The following is a 26,544-nucleotide window of genomic DNA, read 5'->3' as shown; positions in this document are numbered from 1 at the left end:
AAGCTTGTACCATTTGATAAATATCAAGTCAGGACTTAGAACTGATGGGAAAACAGTGACAGTGATTGAAAGGTTGGAAACAATAACTTGGAAGAAAACAGCAGATCACTTATTCTGCTTCTCTGAGAAAGGAAAACAACTTTTCAGTAGCCGTGCAGGAGGTTGTCAGTGGCTGGCAGGGGTGGGGGGACTCACGTAGGGAGTGACCTCCAGCTGTTCCAAGGTGATCGAGTAAGAACAGGGTTTAAATTGAAGCAAGGAGGATTTTGGTTAGCTCTTAAGAATTGCATGCCTGTGCTTTTCAGACCTAGGAATAGGCTACCTAACTGGAAAAACTTACAGAGCTTATAGTTTATTTTGATTTTATTGGTTTAACTGTATATCATTTATTTATTCTGAAGGTTTTAGGAGCATTTGGTTCTAGAGGCAGAGGGTTTACTTCTGATCTGTTTCCATGCACACTCCTGTTATATTCATGCTTAAGTCTTGGATTTTGCCAGTAGAATACAAGTCTATTGCTTGAGCTAAAATGTGGAATGATTCTAGCAGATGTGGAAAATTTATTCCTACATTTTTTCTTTTCCTCTTTAGCATCCCAAGTCCCACCACTCCTTACTCCCCCCACCCCACTCACCAGCCGGCTTTCTCTAGGTTAAATTTTGTTTCATTTTTGAAAGGTAATTTCCCCATGCTGTCTGCAGCCTCTCGAATCTCCTTCCAGAAACATCCAGGATTACAGGTTGTTGGTTGTTGTTCAGTCGCTCAGTCATGTCAGTTGTTTGCGACCCCATGAACTGCAGCACACCAGGCTTCCCTGTCCTTCACTATCTCCCAGAGTTTGCTCAAATTCATGTCTGTTGAGTCAGTGATGTTATCTAAGGATCTGATCCTCTGCAACCCCCTTATCCTTTTCCCTTCAGTCTTTCCCAGCATCAGGGTCTTTTCCAGTGAGTCAGTTCTTCACATCATGTGGCCAGAGTATTGGAGCTTCCTCTTCAGCATCAGTCCTTCTAATGAATATTCAGGGTTGATTTCCTTTAGGATGGACCGGTTTGATCTCCTTGCAGTCCAGAGGACTCTCAAGAGTCCCTTTTGTTTTGTTTAGAGATTGTTAATTGATATTCATGAAATTGTCTGTTTTTAGCCTTGCCATAGGCACGGAGAGGACCCAGTTACCTTGACAGCCCTGTTTCTACCAGACCCCTTTGGTGTCTCTGATCACTAGGGAATGCTTTTGGAGCTTAGTGTAACCGCCACCATCTCAGATGGAGCTGAGTCAGAAGGTTGTGATCCCTGATCTCAATTCTTGTCAAAGACCATCAGTAATCCTGAGCACTGAAATTTTAAAACTGCTTAGATTATTATGTCCTGTGGAATAAGAAATAAAAGATTTTTTTTAAAAAAAATGCTTCTTTCTGTTGAAAGAGCTGCCCTTTTAAAGGCCTGAAAATAAAGCATATTCCTGGAAACCCTTTTGGAGCTGGGCCCCTGGACCAGCCTGTCCCTTGGGCTTGATCCTCAGGGAGAGGAGCCAGGCTTTACGCCGCTCTTGTCTCTCCACACTCTCTTGTCACTAAAAATAGTCACCTTTGTGCGGGGGCTGTGTCCAGCACAAGACTGCATTGATAAGGACAGAAGTAATTTTCCATCACATTCATCCTTTCCAAGTTGCTTTCTTATTACATGCATTTGGTTCTTCCCTCCTCTTTGTCTTTATTCTCTGGCTCCAAAGCAATTTTTGTACTACGTTTTTTGTTCCTTAGAAACAGTCCCACCTTACATTCACTAACAACTGTGTAGACTAGCTGAACATGTTTTGTTACTTTAATGTATTGTTTTGCTATTTTGTGACCACCGCAGTATTTCTTTACACTGAACAAGAGCATTATGTCCGTTTATCATTACTTCACAGAAGTCAAAAGTGAATTTTCACTCCATTTTTCTAACAAGGCCTCATTGTCATCCCACCTTCCTTATTATCAACACTCCTGATGCTAGAACACTTCTGTGTACCCTCCTTCTCGTGGGATCCAGTTCTAGCTACTCTGGCTTTGAGCAGCCTCTGTGCATTTCCCCTTTTGTGAGATCTGTTTTCAGGGTGGATGGTAAGTCACTCAAAGTGTCAACATCCTACAAGCTACAGGACAAAGATTTTTAGATCATTGTTAGAACATCATAACTGTCAAAACTATTAAAGATGAAAATGATTGATCTAGAGTACAAGTTCCCTGTTATTAGCCAGTGGCCACCTGATAAAAATGTATTATTAGTACACATTAAAGTGTTGTATTGCATAACATAATGTATGTGGCCATTTGCAGCCATATCTTCAATAAATCTGAAATCAGTCCTGTGAAAATTCCTGTTCGAAGTCATGCAGTGTTATCAAAAAAATTCCCAGAAGGGAGCAGTAGACGTTCAGAAGCAGAAAGTAGATGTTCTTTCCCACTCAGCAGCTGTTTCCTAAGCCTGCTGTTGGAAATTATATATATATATATTTTTTGTCGTATCAGGTGTGTATGTGGAATGCATCTTTGTTTGCTGTCCTAATGAGCAGCTTTAAAAAGAGTGTAATTTGCCTTAAAGTTTTTTTACCTTGATTGTTGCTCTGTGATGATTGCCCTTAGAATGCTTCTGGCATATATTCATGAAAGATTGTTGGAAATCAAATGGGACTCCAAAAAAAAAAAAAAAGATTTTCAGGACTAAAATGGTCAGACAGTTGATAGTTAAGTCATGGACGCATTTCCTTTCTGTCCCAGGAGCTCTTAAGTGCTGCTTTGGGAAAATGTCTGAAACTACTTATCGAATTGTCAGAGGCATTTATAAAGCCTCAAGGTGCACATCTATACAGTTCTTATTTCCTTGTCCTTTATGAATGCCCATGATGCCTGTTTGATGTCACTGATTTTTACATGGGGCTTCTCTGGTGGCTCAGCTGGTAAAGAATGTGCCTGTAATGTGAGAGACATGGGTTCGATCCCTGGGTTGGGAAGATCCCCTGGAGCAGGAAATGCAGCCCACTCCAGTATTCTTGCCTGGAGAATTCCATGGACAGAGGAGCCTGGCAGGCTACAGTCCATGGGGTTGCAGAGTCTGATGTGCCTGAGTGACTTTCACTATTGCTACCTGGAAGATCTGTTTCTTTTTTTCTGCCTATTCCTGCCTGTGTTCTCCCTACTGATGTTCTTGGCTTCCTGGGTTAGGGGGTCAGTATCATGAAGACCTCACTTTGGGCTGACATATGAATAGATATTCCTGCAGAGAAACTGAGCTGCAGCCATATGAATCTTGTTCTTTTTTTCCTTAGGGGTGTCTGACTCATGAGTTCTCTCACCTGGCTTTTCTCCCTCTGCGGGATTAATTATGGTCCCATTGCACAGTACAGTCAGTAACTGCCTGCTATAGGTTGTGTTACAGTGATACCCAGGTGCTTATAGGATTTCTTGTGTCCTCAACAATAGCCCGTTGAGCTGAGCCCTTAATAAGAATTTATGTTCAATTCTGTAATAGACCCTTGTCTTGCTGTAACACGGATAAGATAGAGAATATTCTCAGACAAATATTTATTGAATATATAATCATTCTCAGTTATCAAGTCCTTGAATAACTAACTTCTGACCAGTCTATTTTATGCTGAGTATGCTTTTAGTGATGGTTTTATAAAGGTTTTGGTTTTTATTCCTTCACTGCCAACTACCAATGCAGTATTGTCATAGCCTTAACAATACCATTAAAAAAAAAAAAATCTTTGTTGAGCTGACATTTATTTGGAAGATAAAGTCTTTAAGTTGAGTTCTGATCTGTGCTATTATGTGTTACTTTCTCTTCTCCCTAAATAGAACTGCAGCGATTTTTATCTTCTTGAAGAATGACCACTAGCTTGTTACCATTTTAAATAATGGATCCCTCTTTTGTGACTTCACAGATTGGTCAAATCATTGCACCACAACATTCAAAGAAGACGGACTGTGGACCTACCTCAATCAGGCTGTGACCTGCTCCCCCTGGGTCATGTATATCTTCGTGTTAGCAGGTTTTCATTTCTCATGGTCAGCGTTTTTATTAATAAATCAACTTTTTCAGGTATTTATTTATTTTCTTATAGTGCATATACAGTAACATGTAGTGAGGTAGAAGGACTTAAATTTCAAATCAGAAGACTTAGATTTGAGCTCTGCCTCTGTCACTTACCCTGTGGGTCTGGGCATGTCATTTGACCCCTGAATTGCAGTTTCCTATAAAATGGGCGGGGGTAGGGGGGGTAGTAATTGCTGTCAACTCTAACAGAATGGTTTAAAGGTTAGAGTAATAAGGTGTTAGTATAGTTGTAAGAGTTATCTAAGCTGACCTCTTTAACAGATAGAGGTCAGAGAGGTAAATTGAATTGCTCAAGATCACCCACTGAATGGCAAAAATCAGAACTGGTAACTTAGGTCTTCTGACAATTCCATTCAAGGGCTTTTTCTGTCATATAATTAAACTATATGGTGTGTAAAAGCATGATATAAACTATAAAGCATTAGGCAGACGTGAGATGATTATGTTCCCTCCCTTTTCCTAGCCCTGTTTGTTATCCTTATTATTATGTGGTACTTAAGGGCATGGAAGTGGAGAAGAAATGAAAGATGCATCACTAACCAATGGACATACACTTGCAGAGAAGGTCATGACCATAGAAAGGTCATGCTCCAGGGCAGTAGCCACCACCTTCAGCTTTCTGTGAAGCTTCTGTTCCTTCCCTGCTGCGTGCCTGCCTTTAAGAGCGTAACCTAATTCCCATTGTTGCTATGGCCTCCCTCATGGAATGGACAGCCATGATCAGTCTGAGCCAATTACTGCCAGACCTCAGATAATTAGAGCATTACTCAACAAAAGCAAAATGTATTCCATTTTTATGAGGAAGTAACCAATTCTGCAATAATAATAAAAAGTAAAGGAAGGAAAAGGGGGAAAATGCTGAAGAAAGGAATTAAGCTGATAATACTGACTGAATTGAGGTTTCTGAATATTCGTCCTAATCTCCTATCTGACATCTGTAGACTCGGGCAGTAGGAATAAATATTAGCAGGACTTCCCTGTTGGTCCAGTGGTTAAGACTCCTTGCTTCCACTACATGGGGTGTAGGTTTGATCCCTGGTATGGGAACTAAGATCCTACATGCCATGTGGTGTGGCCAAAAAATAATTTAAAAAAAGAATGAATATTAGCGTCAATGATTATTAATATTATAATAACCATTTATAATGTGTGTGCTCTCAGTCGTGTCCAACTCTTTGTGGCCCCATGGGCTGTAGCCCACCAGGTTCCTCTGTCCATGGAATTTTCTAGGCAAGAATACTGGAGTGGGTTGTCATTTCCTACTCCAGGGGATCTTCCTGACCCAGGGATCAAACCCTTGTCTCTTGTGTCTCCTGCATTGGCAGGTGGATTCTTTATCACTCACACCACCTGGAAAGCCATAATCATTTATAAGTTAGTTCTAAGAGTCCAGGAAAGGAGAAAGAAAATTAGAACTGATGTCTCAAATCCTAGGTTCTGCCTCTAAATCCACCTCTGACTAAGTAAAGGTATTAGTCAGTCAGTCGTGTCCAACGCTCTGTGACCCCATGGACAGCAGCCTGTCAGGCTCCTCTGCCCATGGGATTCTCCAGGCAAGAACACTGGAGTGGGTTGCCATGCCTTTCTCCAGCAGATCTTCCAGATCCAGAGATTGAACCTGGGTCTCTTGCATTACAGGCCGATTCTTTAACATCTGAGCCACCAGGGAAGCTCAGCCATAAGCAAGGCACTCAACATCTCTTAGGCTTAGCTTTCTCATCCGTAAAATGGACACACAACTTTGGCACAGTCTTCATCTCAAATGTTGAGGAGCCCACGGACGGGAAGGCGCTTTGGAATATGTAAAGCATATATAAATAATATATATATTAGATATTATTAATGCAAATGATTATTTATATATGGTTTACGTATTCCAAAGCACTTTCGCGTCAGTGGCCTCACAAACATTTGAGATGGAGACTGTGCCAAAGCCGTGTGTCCATTTTACGGATGAGAAAGCCAAGCTTAAGAGATGTTGAGTGCCTTGCTTATGGCCATAGGGCTCAGTTAGAGGCAGAACCTAAGACTTGAGACATCAGTTCTAATTTTCTTTCTTCTTTCTGGACTCTAAAGAAGTACAAGTATTTGAAGATATAATATCTTTGCTTTTTAAAAGAAAGTTTGTTTATACTCTCTAAGGCCAGAAAGTGAGCTCAAAGTTTTGGATAGTTTTCAAATAGGAGAATTCAGAGTAAAGTTGTTTTCTTAATAAACAAAATAGTCCAGTTATTTGAAGTCTTTCATTTCCTAAGTGCTCTCATGAGTCATGGTTTTGACTGTAGCAAGTCAAACTGAGAGGGTGACTGCTGACAGGGACCATGGACTTTGTTCTCATGCTGACTGAGGTGTCCATCCCAGTTCTGTCATTTTCTAAGCTGTGTGGCCTTGGACCAGTTGCTTCACCTCTACCAACCTCTGCACTAGATCATTTTAAACATACTATTGCAAGTCCTTAGACAAGCTGAAGAGGGTGCTGTGATAATCTGGGTTTTACAGATAAGGAACTTGATGTTTGAGTTGTTTGAGAATTGGATGAGATACCTCAGTGAGTAATATTGGTTTTAATGATTCAAGAATTTTTTTAGCTTCTTTAATTCTTACCCTTCCCCAAATTTATAGCTGTCCTAATAAAGGACAATTTTCAAATGTCCTTCACTTCAGATTAACTTTATTTGACCCTTTTCAAAGAGATACTAAGAAGCATACAGAGGTTGAGATAATTGTATTAATACTGACATTATGTTGCTTGATTCATCTGAAATTTGAATGCTGAATGTGTTGAGAATCTAAACACTACCACAAGCAGTGATTGCTAAAGCAATCATTTCAGGACTATCAGTCAATGCCCTCTGCTTTCTTGAAGGTTAATAAAAAGCAGACAATCCAAAAAAACAGAAGCCCAGCTACTAGATTTACATAGGAGAGTCTGGGTTTGAGCTATCAAGTCCTTTCCCTTACCACGATCCTTGGTTAGAAGGCTTGGTGATGTTGTCTTTGGCGAAGAGCTGATTGTTTATCAGTGTCCTGTGATGCTCTGCCAAGAGTGATGAGCCTCAGTGTGGTGGGGTGGGGTTTTTTTTTTTGCATACCTTCCAATATTCTTTTTCAGATTGCTTTTCTGGGCCTGACCTCCTATGAGAGAACCAGCCTGCTGAAGCAGAGCAAGCACATGAAACAGACATTGTCCCTCAGGAGGACCCCCTACAAGTAAGTGAGACCTGTTCCTCCCTCTGGGTCTATGGAAGGTGCTGGCCTCACCGTCACCACCTGTGGCCCTGCTGCCATCCTCCCAACTGGCTTCCTGATGGAGTTGGACCTCTTCTTTCTTGGAAGCCTCAGTGATAGCAGAAGAGTGGTAAGGTCATGAGCCCCAAGGTGGTAAGAATTTGGGATTTAGTCTACTGGACCAAGCACAAACAGTAAGTGACTTTGAAGTTTTGCCAAGCCGGGGGATCTTTTCAGTCAAGCCACATGGTCACAAGGTTGCATATTGCTGGCATGAAGTCAGTGTGAGATAACTGAGCACGTGGGTGAGAAAGCCAGCCACAGGGCTCTCTGCAGAAAGCGTTAGATTGCGAGCTTTGCCAGGATTTTCAACCTGACTTTCTATCACCAGTAATCTTTTAGCCCTATGGTTTAATGAGCCCACCCGTGTCAAAGAAAAGCTACTTTTTCAGGTTTGGGATATGTTCTCCCGAGAGCACCAGCTGTATAAAACCCGTCCTCTGTCAAAAATGAGTGTGTCTGTAGGAAGGCCATCCTCTTATGATGTGAATGATCAGGCTTTGAAGCTTATCTCCCTGTCACATATATCGGGATCTGGAGGCTGGGAGCACTGCAGAGGTGACCCAGGGCCCTCCAGGGATTTGAACGCTTACTGCATATCTCATGAGCAGTCTATTTTAAAGCACACTCATGGTACAAGATGAAACTGTTAGGCTGTTAGACAGGGAAGTCAGAGCCCGTAATATGACTGTGATGTGTGTTTGGAGAAGAGAAATTGACTTAATTGGGAAGAGGGGGCCAAAGTGATGGAGAGTAGAGACTGGTGTTAAGCTTGTGTTGATTGCTGGAGACTGGCAGCTGTAATAAGTCTCTTTCTCAGGGATGTAACCAGAAGAATAAATATTTAGTCCGCCGAAGTATGGACCTCTTTGCGATAGAGGTGTAATTTTAAGCTGAGCCTTGAAAGACATGGGGTTGGGGAGAAGGAAGGAAGGGCATTCTAAGCCCTGGAGAAGAGTCTGAATAAAGGGCCAGAGGTGAGCGAGCTGGGGCATGACGAGTAACAGTAGTATCCCTGGAGGAACTAAAGGTAAAGCCTTGGAGCCACTTTGAATCTGGCTTCCAAATGCTGCTCAACTCAAAGGTTTGTCTTATTTGTCCTCCCTAAGTTACTTTTACGCATAGCCAGCTCTTGAGCTGGGCCCTGTCAATCTCTAGCATGCCTTCCCGCTTCTACCCCGTCAGTTCCACGTGGGCAGCCCTCTGCCTGGGAAGCTGCCTTCTGAGCAGCCTTGGAACTCTTTCCAATGGCTCTCACTAACCAGCAGCAGCACACGCTCATCCTCACTCACAGATGTGTCCTCATGTATGATGGGGCACACGCGTAAAAATGAATATTCCTGGTAACTGGAACAGATAGTAGCACTCAGGAATTTAATGGAGGACAATAAAGATGGTGAAGATACATGCAGTCAGGATGGCTCCAAAGGTGAAGTGGGCCTTGAGAGCTGGTAGGACTTAAGAGGATGAGGGTGTTACCTGATACGAGATTAGTGAAATGTGTGTTCCAGGGTAGTAGAATGGCCCGTGCAGTTGTGATCATGGGGAAAGTAAAGCCACGGTAGTTATCACAAAAGGTACGTTTGGAACATGGAAACCTGAGGAGTCTTGGGGCTTTATTGTGTAGGGCTGTGAGTACAAAGATGAGGAATTTGGATTTGAGCCTCTGGGCAGAGGAATGTCTTTAAAGGGTTTTGATTGGGAGGTGAGGAGCTATGATGTATCATGTTTTTGGAGGCCCAGTCTCCAGTATGTAAGATGAATTAGAAGGAGTTGAGACAGAAGCATCATTTAGAGAGTTTCTTAGAAGAATCCCATCTTATTGATTGTGTGTGTGTGTGTGTGTGTGTGTTTCTGGCCCGTCTGGCCTTCGAGATAGTCCAGGTCTGAATTAGAGCAGTGGAAATGAAAAAACAAAAACTTAATAGTGGTGGTGACCGTTCCAGTAAGTGAGGATCCAAAATGAACTTAAGTTGCCAGGAATCTCAGAATAGGGATTCACGTTCAGAAATGGAACCAGGCTTCAGTTTTTACCAAAGGGTCCCAGGTTCAAGGAACTGTCTTGATTCACCCCTGGATTTCTGTGGGATCTTAGAAGGATATGTATTGTAAATTCTCAGCGCACATTTAGGGTTTGAGTAAATGTTTATCAAGTGCTAACAGGAAATGTAGTAAGACACGTTCTGTTCCTTTCTTGGCAGCCTTGGGTTCACACAAAACCTCGCAGATTTCTTCCAGTGCGGCTGCTTTGGCTTGGTCAAGCCCTGTGCAGTAGACTGGACTTCACAGTACACCATGGTCTTTCACCCGGCTAAAGAGAAAGTTCTTCGCTCAGTATGAAGAAAAGCACCCCGTAACTCTCACTTTGATTTGTTTGTACTTACATCGATGCTCTGTGGTCTGCAAGTGAAATGAAGATTGAGAGTTCACCTAAGCCCAAAGGAAGGCACAGGTGGCTTTTAAAGCCATTTGGTAAAAACAGAAGTTCTCAAGAAAGCATTTACACGTTTTCAGGTTTAGTAAGATGGACTGTTCCTGAACAATCTTAGCCAACGTCTAAAAAGAACTTTTATATTTTTCACGAGAAAATGCAAGTTCCTTTTTTTTTTTTTGGCGATAATATTCACCGATTATGGAGAAAGTGTGGTATTTTCAGATACTTTATTGGCTGTTTCAAAGTAGTACTATTCTTTAAACTTGTAATTTTTGATAAATTATTTGTCTTTGTTTTATCTATAAATATGTAAAAAAATATTTAAATAGATGTACCTGTTTTGCTTTCACATGTAATAAAACAATTTTTTTGTAGCTGAGATTTAGTTTCTGAAACTTGACACTTCTTGAATCTTAAATTAAGAAAAGGTGTATTTAGGACTGAAGAAACATTCCCAGTTCCAGGAATGAGGTGAGATCATTGTTAATACAAATAAGCAAGTTTTTATTTTGTTTTCTGTTTTACTTAGAAAAGTGAACATAGGAAATATTAAAGACTAATTAGAATTTTTACTTAGCACTTTTAAAATATTAGATGGATGTGATTGTAAATGCTAATTTCCCCCTTCTGGAGGAAATGCTAGTTCAACTTTAACTCTTGGTATTATTTATATACATATATACACACACACACACACACACATATGTATACACACACACAGATATATATACATCCCTGGACATGGTGCCTGCCTGCTGGAAACCCTTCCTTAGCTTCCCATTGCCCTGGGGGTAAAAGCTAAAATTCCCATCATGCCCTGCTGGCCCTGTACTGTTGCTATTTAGTCACTAAGTCATGCCCAGCTGCTTTGCAACCCCATGGACTGTAGCCCGCCAGTCTGCTTCACCTGTGGGATTTCCCAGGCAAGAATACTGGAGTGGGCTGCCATTTCCTTGTCAAGATAGCCTTGCATTTTAGAGCCTTATTTTGTTTACCATCTTACTTTGGACCACACTTTGTCCTCTAACCACACAGACTTTCAGTTCCTCAGTGGTCTGTTCTCATTTTTTCTACAGAGCCTTTGAGATAAGGAAAGTAAAGCCTAAAGACGTATGCATGCTCTCCAGGGTCACATGGATACTAAGTGAGCTACCCACTCTAGAGTGCCGGCCTCCTAGAATATCACCTAACATGTATGTGTTCAGTACATATTTGAGTGAACTTGTTAAATGTGTGATTTTAAAGCAAGAAATGATGTGACCAGAATTGTGCTTGAAGGCTGATTCTCATTTGAGAGGCAGAATGACTTTTTCAGGCTATATCCTCTCTCCATTCCTTTCCTATCAACTCCTCCCAAAATATTCTCAAATTGTGATCCATAGACCGTTTAGATCAGAACCACAGGGATAGGGCAGGGACCTGGAGCTCACTTGTTTATAATTCAGATTCCCAGAGCCACTGTATTCTAGCATATCTAATTGATATGTAACATGGAAAGCACATTTCATTCTCCCTGGTGGCTCAGGCAGTAAAGCGTCTGCCTGCAATGCAGGAGACCTGGGTTTGATCCCTGGGTCAAGAGGATCCCCTGGAGAAGGAAATGGCAGTCCACTCCAGCACTCTTGCCTGGAAAATCCCATGGACAGAGTAGCCTGATAGGCTACAGTCCATGAGGTCGCAAAGAGTCGGACACGACTGAGCGACTTCACTTTCACTTTCACAAATATTTATGGAGCACCATGTTAGGTATTGTAGGCCAGAAAACATTTAGTTGGGCATTACTAACCTTGGCATTTATAGTCTAGAGGGGAAGCTAAGATAAATGTAGAAGATAATTCTACATTTAGAAGAATGTACATTTAGAATGTAGAAGAAAAAATGTAAGATAATGTAGAAACTACTAAAAGCCATAAGAGGGACCCAAATAAAATATTGTTAGAGTTTAGAGGTTGGGGAGAGCCTCAGTGGTGTGATCAGGGAAGTGTTTATGGATGACAGGGCATTAGAAAGTATCACAGTCTTCTGTGATACTGAATTTGAAAGCAGATAGATAGTTGGAATTGAAAGGCATTCTCATGGAAAGAACTTTGAGTAAAGACAACAGGAAACTCTGTGGTCAGCACGATGACACCCTGGGCCCACAGGGTGCTGGAAGTGGGGAACTCAGTTAACAAGTTGGAAAGGTGGACGGGAGCTATTATAGATCACCAGGGGTCTTGAAGGAGCTGTAAGATTAAAGTGAGCAATAAGGAGCTATTTCTTTATATATGTGTGTGTGTGTGTGTGTGTGTGTGTGTGTGTATTTGTCTGCACAGGTCTTAGTTGTGACATGTGAGATGTTTAGTTGCAGCATTGGGGATCTAGTTCCCTGACTGGGTATTGAACATGGGCCCCCTGCATTGGGAGCTTCGAGTTTTAGACACTGGACCACTAGGGAAGTTCCAAGGAGCTATTTCTTTACTCTCATGTCAGTAAAAGTTCTTGAAAACCTTGTCGTATCTCCAGGTTCTCTCTCCCATCCTCCTCATAACCCATCTGCAGTCAGGCTTCGACCTCCAGCACTTCCTGGAAGCTGCTCCTGTCAAGTACTCCGTGTTGTTAATTCAGCGTTAGCTCCAGGTCCATCTTACAGAACCTACAGCAGCATCTGACAGCTCCTCACCCGGCCTCCAGAAGCGAGCACTCCCGCGTTTCCTGCTCATCTCACTGGTTGCTCTTGAGAGTCTGACATCTTGCTATTTTTCCACCCCTACCATTTTGTGCTGGAATGTCCCAGAGGCGAGTCCTTGATCTCCTTGCTCTTTATCTAAACTTACTTCCTCTTTCTTGATAATCTCATCTGATTTCGTGGTGACATACACCCCAGGTTATTAACTCCAGTTGAGACTTTCTCAAACTCCAGACTGTGTACCTGACGTATCCACTTCAACGTCTAATAGTAGACATGTTAAAACTTAGTTGTCCAAATTGAAACTGAACTGATTTCTATCCTAGCTCTGCCCCCACAACATAGATTTTTAAAAATAGATAAGAATAAAACAGAGAATACATTTTTAAATAAGTGAATAAAAAGTAAACAACCTTATTCCCTACCCTCAGTGTTCTTTGTACCCATTGATCAGAAATCTAATCCTTTCCATTACTGAGGCCAAAACTTCACAATTTTTTCTTGATCACTTTTCCCCATGATACTGCCTGCTCATTTCTTTGAGAAATCCTACTGGTTCTACCTTCAGAATATATCCAGAAGGGGGTGACTCGTGGCCACCGAGTTACATCACTTCTTGCCTGCATTACTACAGCCCTCTTATTTGGTCTCTTTGCTTCCACCTTCACCCGGTTACAAGCAGTGGAGTAATTCCTGTACAAGGCAGACTGAGGCACAGCACTCAGGAGTCCTCCAGTGGCTCCGCATGTCACCAGGGGAAGAGGCGAAGCCCTGACTGGCCTGCAGGGTCGGGCTGGCCGCTAGCCCTGCTTCCCCCTTGATCATCCCACACACCCTGCACACTTCTGCCTCAGGCCTTTCCCTCCCTGTTCTCTCTGCCGAGACTGCTGTAACCCCAGAAATCCACAGTGCCTTTCCTCCCAGCTTTCTTTGAAATGTCCACTTCTCAGTGAGGCCTGCCTTCATCCACATTTTGAAAGTGGTAGCATCTTTTTCTTGCCCTTTTCCTCCTCTTTGCCCCACACTGCATTTTTCCCCGTAACACTTCCCGCCTTCTAACACACTGTGTTCTTTATTCATTGTGTCTACTGCATACGGCCTCCCTCTCCACCGCGTTAGAATATACGGTCCATGAGGGCTCTTTGTTCTGTTCACTGATGCATCCTAAGCACCTAGAATACTGTCTAGCACGTAGTATATACTCAGTAAGTATTTGAATGAATCTGTTGAGTGGAATTGAAGGGATTTTGAGCAGAACATGATGTGATCCGAGGTGTTTGAAGACTGATTCTCCGTTTCGGGGCAGGTGGGCTTTGTCAGGTTATATCCTCTCTGCTTCACTCACCAACCCCTGCCAAGTTCGTGTTCCACAGGCTGCTCACATCTGAATAAGGGGCTGGGGTGGGAGGAAAGGGTGGTGTCCAGGGACAGTGTGTTGAAAATTCAGATTTCTCATCTCAGACCTTTTAAGTCAAGTCTCTGAGAAAGAGAGTCTTGGTATCTGAATTTTTGTCAGGCTCCCCAGGCGATTCTCACATAGACATGCCACAGGAATCATTGGATTAAGGAATCTTACCCTCACTCTATTTTGGCATCTCCCTCAGGTATACATGGGTGTGAAAGTTACAAAAAGCCTGGACATCTGTTTCATACTGGGCACCCGGGGTTTGTATGCTGAGTATGTCAGGTGTAAGGTGCTTTCGCCTCTTTGGGCACACGTGTCCCTAGTGCCTCAATTTCCTGGTTTGTATGCTGATTAGTTACAGTACAGTGCATACCTCCAAGTGTTATGATGAGGATTAGCTGAGTTAATCATACAAAGTGCTTAGAATTGCAGTTGACACATAGTAAGGGCTTAATCAATGCTGGCTCTTCAGAAATCCTTGTAAAGAGAGAAGCTGTTGGTAGGGAAATGTGTCCAGTCTACCTCTCTCCTCTACACTGTGCGTCCACGTTAGGACTCTGAAAATGATCATATCTTTGCCAGCCAACTTTGTGTTAAGTTCTGCCAGTAGGCTGGAAGGAGGAGGGGAGACGGGACTGACTCCATCCTGCTCACCAGCTGTTCCCCTCAGTGTTCTTCAAACAATGGCCCTTCACCCCGACGATGACAGCTGGAATCAGTGTCTAACTTTAGCTCAGTGGTGCCCCTTGGAAGCGACAACTGTCTGCAGACCGAGCGCTCTCCTCAGAGATCTGACTCCACGCCCCTGGGAGAGCTGTCCCTGAGGCACGTAGATGAGGTACCACCATCTCTTCTCTTTGTTTCCAAGCCCCAGGGATAGTGGAGCAGTGTCTTGTATCTCTGTGTTAAGTCAGTGTGTGCCTTGTTAATTTTTCAAAAGTTTTAGCACCCATTCAGCCAATTTCTGCTATTATTTTCTCTCTTTTTAAAAAAATAGTGTGATTTGTTTTTCTGACTGAACCTTGGCAGATAAAAATTGTTAGAAATAAACTTTTACTTGTGGTCTAGAGAACAAATAATGAAGGAGCAGGAGAGATCCAGCCAGCTCCATTACTGATTAAACGCAGGCAGAAGAGAAGGAGCCAAAGATGGCTTTGCAGTGTTGAATCCAGTGAATGAGGGGTGGGGGGCGGGGTGCAATTTTGAGAAGTAAGGAAAACTGTGAAAAGACTAGGGGGTGAGTTTGGTAGTTGGGTCTGTGTGAGGTACTTGCAGACTATCTACTGGAAGAAGTTAAGGCAGCTGGAAGGAGGCCAGGGCGTGCGTGTGAGTCACCTACACGGATGGGTGAGCCAGTCACAGGAGAGAGGTAGAAAAATGAGATGAAAATAAAAAGGGAGTTGCCGTCCCAAAATGGGAAGGTCAGTTCTAACAACGGACCAAAGATGAAAACCAATGAAAACAAAAAGAAAAGAGAGAGGAGAAGGACAGGAACATGACCTTAGGGAATATGGATCTAGAGAGCTGGAGAAGAAGGGAATGGGCTGAGAGGAGGTTGGGTAGGAGGGTAATCAGGAGACAGTCACAGCATGCAAGGAGGGGAACCTTCAAAGAGAGAGCAGTGGTCAGGAGCTAAGGCGAGGCTGAGAAGAACAACTGAGGCAAGACCAGAGAGTTTGTGATCAGTGCTGAGGGGGTATTGAAAACCAAATACTGAGATGCTAAGGAATAAATGAGTCTTAGTCTTAACAGTTTGGCTCTGAAAGAGAGAAGGCTGTAGATGAATAGCAAGGCTTTGTTTTTGTTTGGTTTTAACACCAAAGCAAGCCCAATCACGTGACTCTTACGCTATCTTCCCATAGCGTCATTTCTTTTCCCAAATGTCTTGTATGGTCACACTGGAGATGACACATCTGACTCATTTTCACAAATATTAGGCAAAATCCTGATGATGCTCCCTGTGACTTAAATGGATGAGATGGACACTGACAGTGAATGTCTTGGATACAGCACATCCAGTGTTTCAGGTACGTATTAGTCAAGGGAGTTAACACAATAATAAACATCCCCCAAATCTCAGCGGCCTAACGCAACATGAGGTTTATGTCTCCCTCTTGTCACAGGCTGTTAAGAATTAGCAGGTGTTCTATGCTGGGACCCAAGCTGCTTCCCAGCTAATGGCTCCACCATTTCCTAGGGCCTCAGTGTCCACCAGACTTTCTGTATCCACAGATGTGTGAAGAGAGAGTGGAGACTTTCCTGGGGGTCTTGGGGGCTGGGCCTCCGTTGGCCAACTCTGTCATGTGTCCTGGTCGCTGACTGGGAGCCTGGTAAATACAGTGGAACCACGTGCCCAGGAAGCAGAGGAGAAACACAAACCCTGCCAAACCATAATAAAGTTCTTGCCTTTTTTTTTTTTCTTTTTCCATGTATAATATCTTGCTCCCATGTATAATATCTTCTAAATTTTAGCAGAATTTGCTTTTAGTCCAGCCTGCAGTCTCTCACACATCACTCACTCCACACACTCATTAAATTCCTGCTATTTTTTAAGCACAGTGAATGCAAGTGTGTCACATTCTAACAAGGAGGCAGATCAAAGTTTAAAAACTCAGTGCAGTGAGACAAGTACTCTGTTCATTACATACCGGCAGTGGGAACACAGAGGTGGGTTAATTGGCATTTGATCTGTGGCTTGATTTCTAGGAGTTCACCAGGCTAAGGAGTTGGGAGTGGGTTCCATGTTCTTGGCATTCCAAGCAGGAAGAATAACATTTGCAAAAGCATGATGGGGTGGGGGGATTGGTGTATTCAGAAAGCTTTGCATCTTTGAGTGTAAGCTGGGCTCAGGTGGAAGAGATGGTCTAAAGCTAAGCTGAATGAGTTAAGTCTGAGGCAGTTCCTGTCCTTTATATGACACACTGTTACAAACAGAACTGTGCTCCCCACCCTGCCCCCCAAATTCTGTTTTCAGGTCCTAACCCCCAGTATCTCAGAATGTGATGTATTTGCAGGTGAGGTCTTTACAGAAATAAGTTTAAATGAGATCATTCAGGTGGTTCCTAATTCGAAATGAGTTGTGTCCTTATAAGAAGAGGTAGTTATGATAATTACAAAACAGACACACACAAAGGGAGGGAGAAGACAGCCATCTACAAGCTGGGGAGAGAGACTTTAGAAGACAGCAACTCTGCTGACACCTTACTCTCAGACTTCTAGGCTCTGGAACTACGGAAAACAATTTCTGTGGTTTAAGCCATCTCTTCCATGGTCCTTTGCTACTGTAGCCCCAGCCATATATCAAAGAATGAAGATATCAAATCAAACATATCAAAGAATGGGAATAGAGGGAGTGTATTCTAGGGACACTTTGAAGTAGAATCAGGGAGGCTTGGGGAATGAGGCAAGGAGGGATGTCAGAGAGGGCAGAGCTAAGGATGACTGAAGTTTTTAGCCTTTTTTAAAAATTATTTTTTTAATTGTAATTGGAGGCTAATTACTTTACAATTAGCTTTCAGTCTCCCAGGTGGATGGATAGAGATGCTGGTAACTAGACTGCAGTGGAGGAGAAGGTTGCATTGTCTGGTAATCATTTCATGTGTGTGTTACCCCTCAGCAAATCTGGAAGTCCCTGGTATGGGGGACCTCCTAGTGAAGGGCCAAGGTAGTGTGTAGCTTTTAAAGTCACTTCAGATTAAAGAGAACTTGGTTTAATTAATTCAGTTCATCACTGGCATTATTATTTGATTGACAATGATGGGAACTCTGCTAGAGCTCTGGAAAAAAGTTTACAAATAAAAAATACACTGTCCTGGGCTTCCTTCCCAAAGAATTTGGAATGTACAATATTTCTGTCCTCAGGCTATTTGAATGGAACTCAGTGGCTGAATCACCCCAGCAAGAATCTCTGGGTGAGTGAAGCATACTTGTGTATTACTTGTTTGAAAGTGTAATGGGATGCAACCCCTGCCAGCTGTTTTTCTTTTTTTTCCTGAACCATTCTATTTATGCCAATCAAACAAAATGGTTAAATGTATTTGCGCTTTGAATGTCAGAAAATAGATAAATAGGTAAATAGTGAAGTCAGTATTATGAAAAGCTGGCTTGAAACTCAACATTCAAAAAACTAAGATCATGGCACCCAGTCCCATCACTTCATAGATGGGGAAACAATGGAAATAGTGAGAGAGTCTTTTTGTTTTTTGGACTCCAAAATCACTGCAGATGGTGACTTCAGCCATAAAACTAAAAGATGCTTGCTTCTTGGAAGAGAAGTTATGACCAGCCTAGACAGCATAATAAAAAAACAGAGACATTACTTTGCCAACAAAGGTCCATGTAGTCAAAGCTATGGTTTTCCCAGTAGTCATGTATGGATGTGAGAGTTGGTCCATGAAGAAAGCTGAGCACTGAAGAATTGATGCTTTTGAATCACAGTGGTGGAAAAGACTCTAGAGAATCCCTTGGACTGCAAGGAGATCCAACCAGTCAATCCTAAAGGAAATCAGTCCTGACTATTTATTGGAAGGACTGATGCTGAAGCTGAAACTCCAATACTTTGACCACCTGATGTGAAGAACTGACTCATTGGAAAAGGCCCTGATGCTGGGAAAGATTGAAGGCAGGAGAAGAAGGGGATGACAGTGGATGAGATGGTTGGATGGCATCACTGACTCAATGGACAAGAGTTTGAGCAAGCTCTGGGAGTTGGTGATGGACAGGGAAGCCTGGCGTGGTGCAGTCCATGAGGTCACAGAGTCGGACATGACTAAGCGACTGAACTGAACTGAATAAAGTCAGTGCAGGGCCTTGTGCATGACAGCAAGTATGCAGCCCTGAACAAATGCTCATTTTAAAAACATCTCCTTGGGTCTTGGAGCACAGAAAGCCCCACAGTTTAGTCTCATGTTCTGTAATTTTTGTCAATAGATTTTCATTTGCTGCAAAGAATTGAGAATTTCACGGTAGTGGTAGAAATGCTGTGATTGTTAAAAGAGGAGGTGAGAAAATACACCTGCTTGAGCCACCAAAGTCTTGCTGAGGAGGCAGAGGATGCAGACGTTTTTAAATGGCTGCATTTCATTTGTGAGGCTGGCAGTTCGACAGAAGAGAAGTTGTAAGAAAATTGCTAAACCTTAGGGAATTGCCCTGGAATGAAAGAAAATCAGGCTCATGTGTTTACCACAGCAGACTCCACATTTTGTTGCCATGTCTAAGTCTTCACGAAACGCGTAATATTGCAAAGCCTGTGGTAAGGAGAAAAGGATGAGGTCTTCAGCAGTTTAATTAGTTTGATATTCCTTTTAGAATTCACTGCCATGTTGTCTGTTTCCTTGGGGACCCCCTACTTTCTTCTCCATTTGTGCTAACTAGAAAGAAGCTTAGCTGACAGATTCTAGAAGACTGCTTCCCTCTGCCTGTTGCCTCCTTCTCCTCCTCACTCCTCAGTTGACACCAAAATCCACTACATCCTCTGCACAACTTGTTAAAAAAAACTTTGTGTTTTTTTTTTTTAAATGTCCCCCTATTCGAAAGAAAAGATCCAGAGACATACAAGGTGTCACTTAAATTTTATTTCTGGTCTCTCCTACCCCCAGGTATCAAATAATAAAGCATTTTGTTTTGGACTTGAGTGTTAATAATTTTCTTCCGAAGAGTTCTTCTTACTTCGGGTGAAGACTGATCGCTTCTGAGGAGAGATACCGTTCAGCTACCAATGAGAGGAGGTTGGGGAGGGGTTTCCATCTGGGCAGGATTACTTGGGAAATGCTTTAGGCCGATAAGAGACCTGGCACACGGTGCGTGTTTCAATCTTTCTTTTCCACTTGGTGTGTAAGGCCCCCAAACCCAATACCTGTCGGGCCAAAGTTTTTGGCATAGCACACTGCAAATGAGAGAGAAGGGGACAAGGGGAAGATGGGCCGGTCAGCACCTTTATTTCAGTTCCCTGCATCTGAGCACAGTTATTTTACCTGGGTCAAGCGTCCTTTTCTTTTCTTTTTTTCAGGCATCCTTTTGATAAATGTGTTTATAAGTTACCCTTTAAACAAATTGAACTGTATTTTATATCTGCTTATAAAACTGTTAATGCTCCTTTGCACTCTCCTGTGTGTTCAGAGACGTTTTCTCTTGAGTCCCCATAATCTGGCTGCCAGTTGCTTGCCCAGCCCCGTCGCTTTCCGCCTCCTGCCTCCCTCCCTGCACTCCAGGCACACAATGCCTAGAATGAGCCACGATGTCCCAGCCTCGATGCCTCTGCACTCACTGTCCCCTGTTCTGGGACCCCCTGCCTCCCACAGCCAGAGGAAGCTTCTCTCTTCTAAGAAAGCTTTCCTGGATCACTTTCCCCCTTGCATGCCCTGCATTGTGTGACGTCCTCTACCAGAGCTTGCAGCACTGGGGAATGCAGTTATGCATACTTCTCTGCAGGTTGATCTCCCTACCAGCTGCCGCAGCATTTTAGAGTTTTCTGGCCCGTGAATGCTGAGGACCCTATCCGCTACTGCTGGGAGCAGGCAGTCCCCATCAGATACTACATCAGCTTCCACCCGGTCTCATCCTGGGAGAAGCTGGGCCACCTGCAGTCTCGGTTAGCAATGTCCTCCCTCTCCCCCCTCCCCAACTCTAACACACACATTCAGAGATCCTGAGACACCATCATTGAGTGAAAAGGGTGAGAGGACCCTGCGGAGAAGCAGAATAGGGCTAGGAGAGGCTCTGAGAACGGGGACACACTGCCATGGCCCTAAAGCATTCCTTTTTTTTCTCGGCGTCAGGAAGGAGCTAAGCCTCTCTTCCTCTCTGCAAGACAGAAGGATGATAGAGGCAGTTTGGGGCAGACCTGTGAGGACCAGAAGGCAAACCAGCTTGTCAGTTCTGTGTGATCACTAAGTGACGTGCAACTTCAGAACCAGACATGTCAGGAAGGAAGGAGGGAGGGAGGAGACAGGTGTGTCTTGATAAATTCAGCAGAAGTCAAACAGAGTTCATCCTCCCCAGCCTCCCATCACCCCTGTCTGCCCGTCATGTGGACAAAGCATTCAGGTTTTTGGAAGGGAATGTGATTATTTTGTCCAGAACTGAGGCCCCTTCCAAGGCCAGTCAGGACACTGCTGCCTCCTTGGCCTCCCTGCCGCCAGGTGCCCAGCTGCCCTCAACTTCCCTGAGCATCTGTGAAGTATCAGGTCCCCCAATGTGCTGCTATGGAGGGGGCCAGAGGTGGGTCAAGCAGGAGGTTACTTTCCCTTCCGTGGCTGGCTTTGCCCTATGTCCTCTGAGCCCAAACCTGGATCAGGCTGAGAAGCTACACCTCTAGGCAGGCACAGGCCTCTCAGCAGGGACACAGCTTTCCCTCCCAAGGACCCTCCCTGGGAAAACATCTCAGGAGAGTCTCTGGAACCACTCACCTTTGCAGTAAAGTTCCCCATCTTTGTCAGTGACGTTTGTGGACTCTAGACTCTTCCCACAGATGGCGCAGCGAAAACAGGTCTTGTGCCAAGGCTGTGGGGCACAGGAGAGCAGAGCTGTTGGATATTTAATAGGGCAGGCAGAGCATTTGCTTCCTTGTTAAGTCCTCTGACCAGCAGCATATAAAGGAGTGCCCTTGTCTTAATCATTGACCCACCTAATTGGCTCCCAGAAGCATTTTTCCAGGGGTTTGAGGAAAATGAGATACTATGGCTTGGCCAGCGATTGTTAGGACCCCTAAAGCTGGATTATCAAAATGATTTCCATATATATCCCTTCAGAACAGACTAAATAGAAGAAGGATTCCTCTTTCTAGAAGATCAAAAAATAAACTGGAGAGAGGGGAACTTGGACTTGACGCAGTGGGTAACATACTGAATATAAAATGAAAAAAGAAAGGCAAAGAAATACGCCATCATCTAGGGAATTTAGCCTCATTTTTAACTCTCTGTACCTCTTCTTTTTGTACTGGAGCAAGTTGATTTACAGTGTTGGTTTCAGGTATGCAGCAAAGTGATACGTGTGTGTGTGTGCTTTTTCAGATTCTTTTCCGTTATAAGTTATGAGATATGGAATATAGTTCCCTTGTTTATACAGGTAGGTCCTTGTTATTTATCTATTTTATATATAGTAGTGTGAGTCGGGCATGACTGAGCGACTTTACTTTCACTTTTCACTTTAATGCATTGGAGAAGGAAATGGCAACCCACTCCAGTGTTCTTGCCTGGAGAATCCCAGGGACAGGGGAGCCTGATGGGCTGCCGTCTATGGGGTCGCACAGAGTCGGCCATGACTGAAGCGACTTAGCAGCAGCAGCAGTGTGTGTCTGTTAACCACAAACTCCTAATTTATCCCTCCCCACCCTTCCCCTTTGGTAACTAGAAGTTTGCTTTCTGTGTCTGTGAGTCTATTTCTGTTTTGTAAATAAGTTCATCTGTAACATTTTTTTAGATTCCACATGTAAGTGATAGCCTCTGATACTTGCCCTTCTCTTTCTGACTTAGTATGATAATCTCTAGGTCTATCCATGTTGCTGCAAATGGCATCATTTCATTAGATGTCTGAGTAATATTCCATTGTGTATGTGTGTGTACATTTGTTATCCATTCCTCTGTCGGTAGACATTTATGTTGCTTCTGTGTCTTAGCTATTATAAATAGCACTGCAATAAACTTTGGGGCGGATGTATCTTTTCGAATTAAGAGTTTTCATCTTTTCTGACACTTGCCCAGGAGTGGGATTGTGGGGTCATGTGGTAACTCTATTTTTAGTTTTTTAAGGAACTTCCCTGCTGTTTCTCATAGTGGCTGTACCGATTTACATTCCCACCAACAGTGCAGGAGGGTTTTCTTCTCTCCACACCCTCTCTAGCATTTGTTATCTGTAGTCTTTTTGGTATTCTCCTTGTATTTCTGATGGAAGAAAGTTGTGTAGCTTAGATGACCCAGAAGATTGCCTGCCTTCTAGGTATCTGCATGTCTCCTACACACAGCCCAGGGTCCTCACCTATATTTAATTGGCCAGTCCTGGGGTGGAGACAGTCTCTATATTTGGAGTCAGATTCTCTCTGTGACCTTCCTCCCCATTTAGTATAAACAGTATCTTTGTCTGTCTCCAGGCTCAAATCCTTGGGTGAACACCCTGGCTTCAGGCCTGAAACTGGAGCTTATGGACAAGAGTGAGTTACTGTCTCAGATGTCGAGGACTCTTCTGTTGCCACACATTTCTGAGTGAGGATACTTCTAGCTGCTGTGGGGTGTTTGCTGTGTGCAGCAGTGTGGCGCCAATAGCAGGCTGAGTTATGCAGTGGCCTCAGCTTCGAGAACTGACACTTTTCTGGAAGGATTGTGGACACTGAAGACAAGGGAGCTTGTGTATCTTTGTATCTCCAGAGCTCCTAGCTAGGTGCCTTCCCTCTAGTGAGTTAATGCATATTGTGTCAAATTCCACTAGTTCCGGTTTCCTAGGGCACTGCAGGGTGACCGTCACAGTCCAGGAAGGCAGGTGAGGATGAGTGGCTCCTAAGTGGCTCCTGGGAGCTAAGGAGGGTCTACCTCCTTCTCTCATTCCTCCCAACCCAAGGGATGGAGGTGGACACATCCCCATCTGGCTCCTGTGGAAGTCCTTACCTTACCACCGCCCATCACCTTCTCAGCAGCATAGACTGACTTTCCGCATCGAGGGCACTTCTCCGATGCTCCAAACTTCGCGAACTTGGAAGGGTTGCTGCTGGTGGTGGCTGAACGTGCCTGCTTTGGGGACCTGGTGGAAATAGACAAATGAATGAAACCTATAGACTTCCCTTGGCAAATAGTATGAGCTGTGTGACCTTGGGCAAGTTACTAAACTTCTCTGTGCCTTAGATCCTCATCTGAGAGTGGGAATAGTCACAGTGCCTTCCCCACTGTAACCTTCCTCACTGTTGAGAAGGTTAAATGAGGCCAGGTAACTAAAGCGCTTAGAGCAGCACCTGCCTGGCATGCCGTAAGGGCTAATGAATGTTAGCCAGAATTCATTTACACCTTTCCTTTCTGTTGTAAAGCACTTAGCAAGTGTTCCATGTATGCAGCTTGTATTATTGCTGTTGTTGTGTTATTATCCTGATTGCACATTTAGGGTTATCTGTACCATCTGGAAACCCACAGGTCTGCTTTCCAAAATGAGTAAAAATATTACAAGGCAAGATAGCATCTTGACAGTTGATACTAAACAAACCATAGTGCAATGAGCTGATGCATTCCTTGTCACAATTCAGATTGTCACCCTGCATCCAAAGGTCACCGGCCCTCTTGAGAGCCATGTCTAAGATAGAGGCACAATAATAACCCTGCGTTTCCTTATCTTTTGGTGTTTCCTTGCACATTTATCGTTTGAGTCTCATAACCCTCTAAAGTAGGTAGGAGTAGCTGGAGAGTAAGGGCCAGAGGAGTAACTGCCCAAGGTCAGCAGCTCATAACTGGTGGAGCTGGGATGAAAGCCAGGTCTCCAGACTCTCTTTCTGTCTGTGCAGCACCCCAGAAAAAGCCCTAGCATAGAAAAGTGAGCTTTGGGTAATGTGAAGCAGAGATTGCAGCTGGTAGCATCTTTCTTTTTTAAACAGCATCTTCAGTTGGAGTTGAGTGATGAGAAAAATTTAAATGGCAAATCACACATCCCTGCACTTTTACAGGCTCTACCATGGGCTGTGCTCTTTGAAAGGGACCAGATGACTCTTCAGATGCTCTCACTGATCTCTGGGGGACGCTGCCTCCACTGGGCTGGGCCTTTCTGCCAGTCCCACTGCAGAGCTGAGCCCGGGTACAAGCTGGCCAGACAGCAGCTGCAGGCCAGTGACTGTCAGTCTGTATACTCAGTTTTGGGCTGGAGGTCAGCGCGATCATCAAGTAGAACAGACTGGTAGATGGAGGTGGCACAGTGTGAAATCCCTGCTTCCCTAGGATAATGCTAGGGAAACCTCAACACTGTCCTGGGAACAGACAGGGCAGCTAGGAGACCCGCAGAACAGTCATAATTGATTGTTTACTCAGCACAGTCCATCCCCACAGACCCACTTCCCCCTACAATGCAGACATTAGTCATCTTACAACCCGAGGGGAGAGATATTTCAGTGACAAACACACAGAGAAGGGCCATTGCGTCCCTGCCGTCTATATGTAATTTACACGGAAATACTCAAAGGGGAAGGAAAGAGACTCCATGCAGTTTTGCAAAGGTCAAACAATAGGACATCTGTACATTCTGGTGACATGCAAACCAAGAGCTATGGTGTAAAAGTAATTGCCCTTTAGAAAGGCAGATAATTTAAAGAGAGTCTTTGGAGAGATAACACATTGTTAGAACTTGGCCAGACTGAGTATTCCTGTTGTTGGCAAGTCAACAATGGGGTCCATTCTCCCATCTCCAGAAAACGTTGCCATGGGAACAGAATGAACTCCCCTGAGAGCTGGGGCTTTACTGGCAGGGAGAAGCGGGGCAGTCACTCACTGTTGGAACTGGAGTCCCAGGTGTTCGCCTGTGTCCGTGCTGAGGCAGCCAGCGCCTTGTCCATACCCGATCCCTTTGGGACCGTACCTGCGCCCGTAGCAGACCTTACAGTAGATCTCTGACTCGTGAGCGGCCACCGTGGTGCTGTCCAGCGCCTTCCTGCAGGCCACTGCCGGGGAAAGGAGGGCCAGGGAGTTAGGGCTGCAATTTTCCCCTCCTTCCCTGCACCACTAGTGCAAGGGCCCCCTTGCCAAGGACCAGAGGTTCCAGCACAAGGGGCCCCCCAAGCCGAGCATACAGCTTTGATTCCTGACCTGTGCCTCTGCCCTGAGACATAGATTTCCAAGACAGTCCTGTTTCACAGGTGAGGAAATGGGAGCACAGAGAAGGGAAGTACTGTTTTCAGCGGTGCCCAGCTAGAAAGAGGTGGCAACCAGGCCTGGAACCCAGTGTGTGGTCTCAGACCAACTAAGAATAGTTGTCCTTGAGCGTCTCACCCCGAATGACATCGGGAAGTGTGAGTGTTTATGTGTGGGGCTAAGCAGGGGGTGAGGCAGGGGAGGAACTTATTTTTTTCTTAATCACATCAGAATCAGCACTGAGCAGTTTCTCTATTTAAAGTGGACTCTGTTCAGGATTGGGAACTCATGTACACCCATAGCTGATTCATGTCAATGTATGGCAAAACCAATACAGTATTGTAAAGCAAAATAAAGTAAAAATAAAAATTATAAATAAATAAATAAAATGGACTCTGAAGAGCACTGTGATATTCAGGGAGATAATTACTGCTGAGACTACTTTTGATCCAGTTATGCAGGGGACATAATGAAAGGGTAGACTTGCTCTTAGGCTTCTATTGACTCAAGTCACTGTAATCACCTAATATAAAGTATGGGTGATACTTTACATTAGTATAATTATTACATATATTATACATAGTGCATAAGACTGTTTTTCCAAAAAGAAGATCCATAGAAAATCTTCTATTAATTAAAATTTTCAATTGATAGAAAATTTTTTGTCAACTTGAATAAATATATGTTTAAGGATATAAATGAAGATGTCAAATACCCACTTCTAATATTTAATCATATAAATAAAAAATATATTGCTTTGGAGACATTAGCTTTTTTCTAATCTTACACAAATTCAGGAAACAAATTGCATCCAAATTATTTCTCTGCATCTTCACCT

The 26,544-nt window shown here is 43.7% G+C and overlaps 2 protein-coding genes and 1 long non-coding RNA gene across 7 annotated transcripts in view; 2 read left to right on the top strand and 1 right to left on the bottom strand.

Moving 5' to 3' along the window:
- ZDHHC13 (zinc finger DHHC-type palmitoyltransferase 13) overlaps positions 1-10,202 on the top strand; it is a 55,488-nt gene extending 45,286 nt beyond the window's left edge. For all 3 annotated transcript variants that reach the window (XM_069565344.1, XM_069565346.1, XM_069565347.1), the window contains 3 exons: positions 3,929-4,086; positions 7,214-7,311; positions 9,591-10,202. In XM_069565344.1, coding sequence (XP_069421445.1) covers positions 3,929-4,086; positions 7,214-7,311; positions 9,591-9,729 — 395 coding nt within the window. In that variant the 3' untranslated portion in view covers positions 9,730-10,202. The remainder of the gene's footprint in view (positions 1-3,928; positions 4,087-7,213; positions 7,312-9,590) is intronic.
- Positions 10,203-11,412: 1,210 nt separating this feature from the next.
- Positions 11,413-19,553, top strand: LOC138426622 (uncharacterized). The gene is made up of 4 exons (XR_011251716.1): positions 11,413-14,734; positions 15,834-15,923; positions 17,758-17,807; positions 18,121-19,553. It is a non-coding gene; the product is annotated as an uncharacterized lncRNA (long non-coding RNA).
- The window catches only part of CSRP3 (cysteine and glycine rich protein 3), a 21,090-nt gene continuing 13,993 nt past the window's right edge, over positions 19,448-26,544 (bottom strand). For all 3 annotated transcript variants that reach the window (XM_069565348.1, XM_069565349.1, XM_069565350.1), the window contains 4 exons: positions 25,348-25,516; positions 23,493-23,625; positions 21,303-21,396; positions 19,448-19,780 (listed from right to left, as the gene is read on the bottom strand). In XM_069565348.1, the coding sequence (XP_069421449.1) occupies positions 19,704-19,780; positions 21,303-21,396; positions 23,493-23,625; positions 25,348-25,516 (473 nt within the window). In that variant the 3' untranslated portion in view covers positions 19,448-19,703. The remainder of the gene's footprint in view (positions 19,781-21,302; positions 21,397-23,492; positions 23,626-25,347; positions 25,517-26,544) is intronic.

Source organism: Ovis canadensis, chromosome 21 (assembly GCF_042477335.2).
Source record: "Ovis canadensis isolate MfBH-ARS-UI-01 breed Bighorn chromosome 21, ARS-UI_OviCan_v2, whole genome shotgun sequence".
Taxonomy (NCBI): domain Eukaryota; kingdom Metazoa; phylum Chordata; class Mammalia; order Artiodactyla; family Bovidae; genus Ovis; species Ovis canadensis.
Note: the sequence above shows the minus strand (reverse complement) of the source record. Positions and strands in the feature narration are given on the sequence as shown.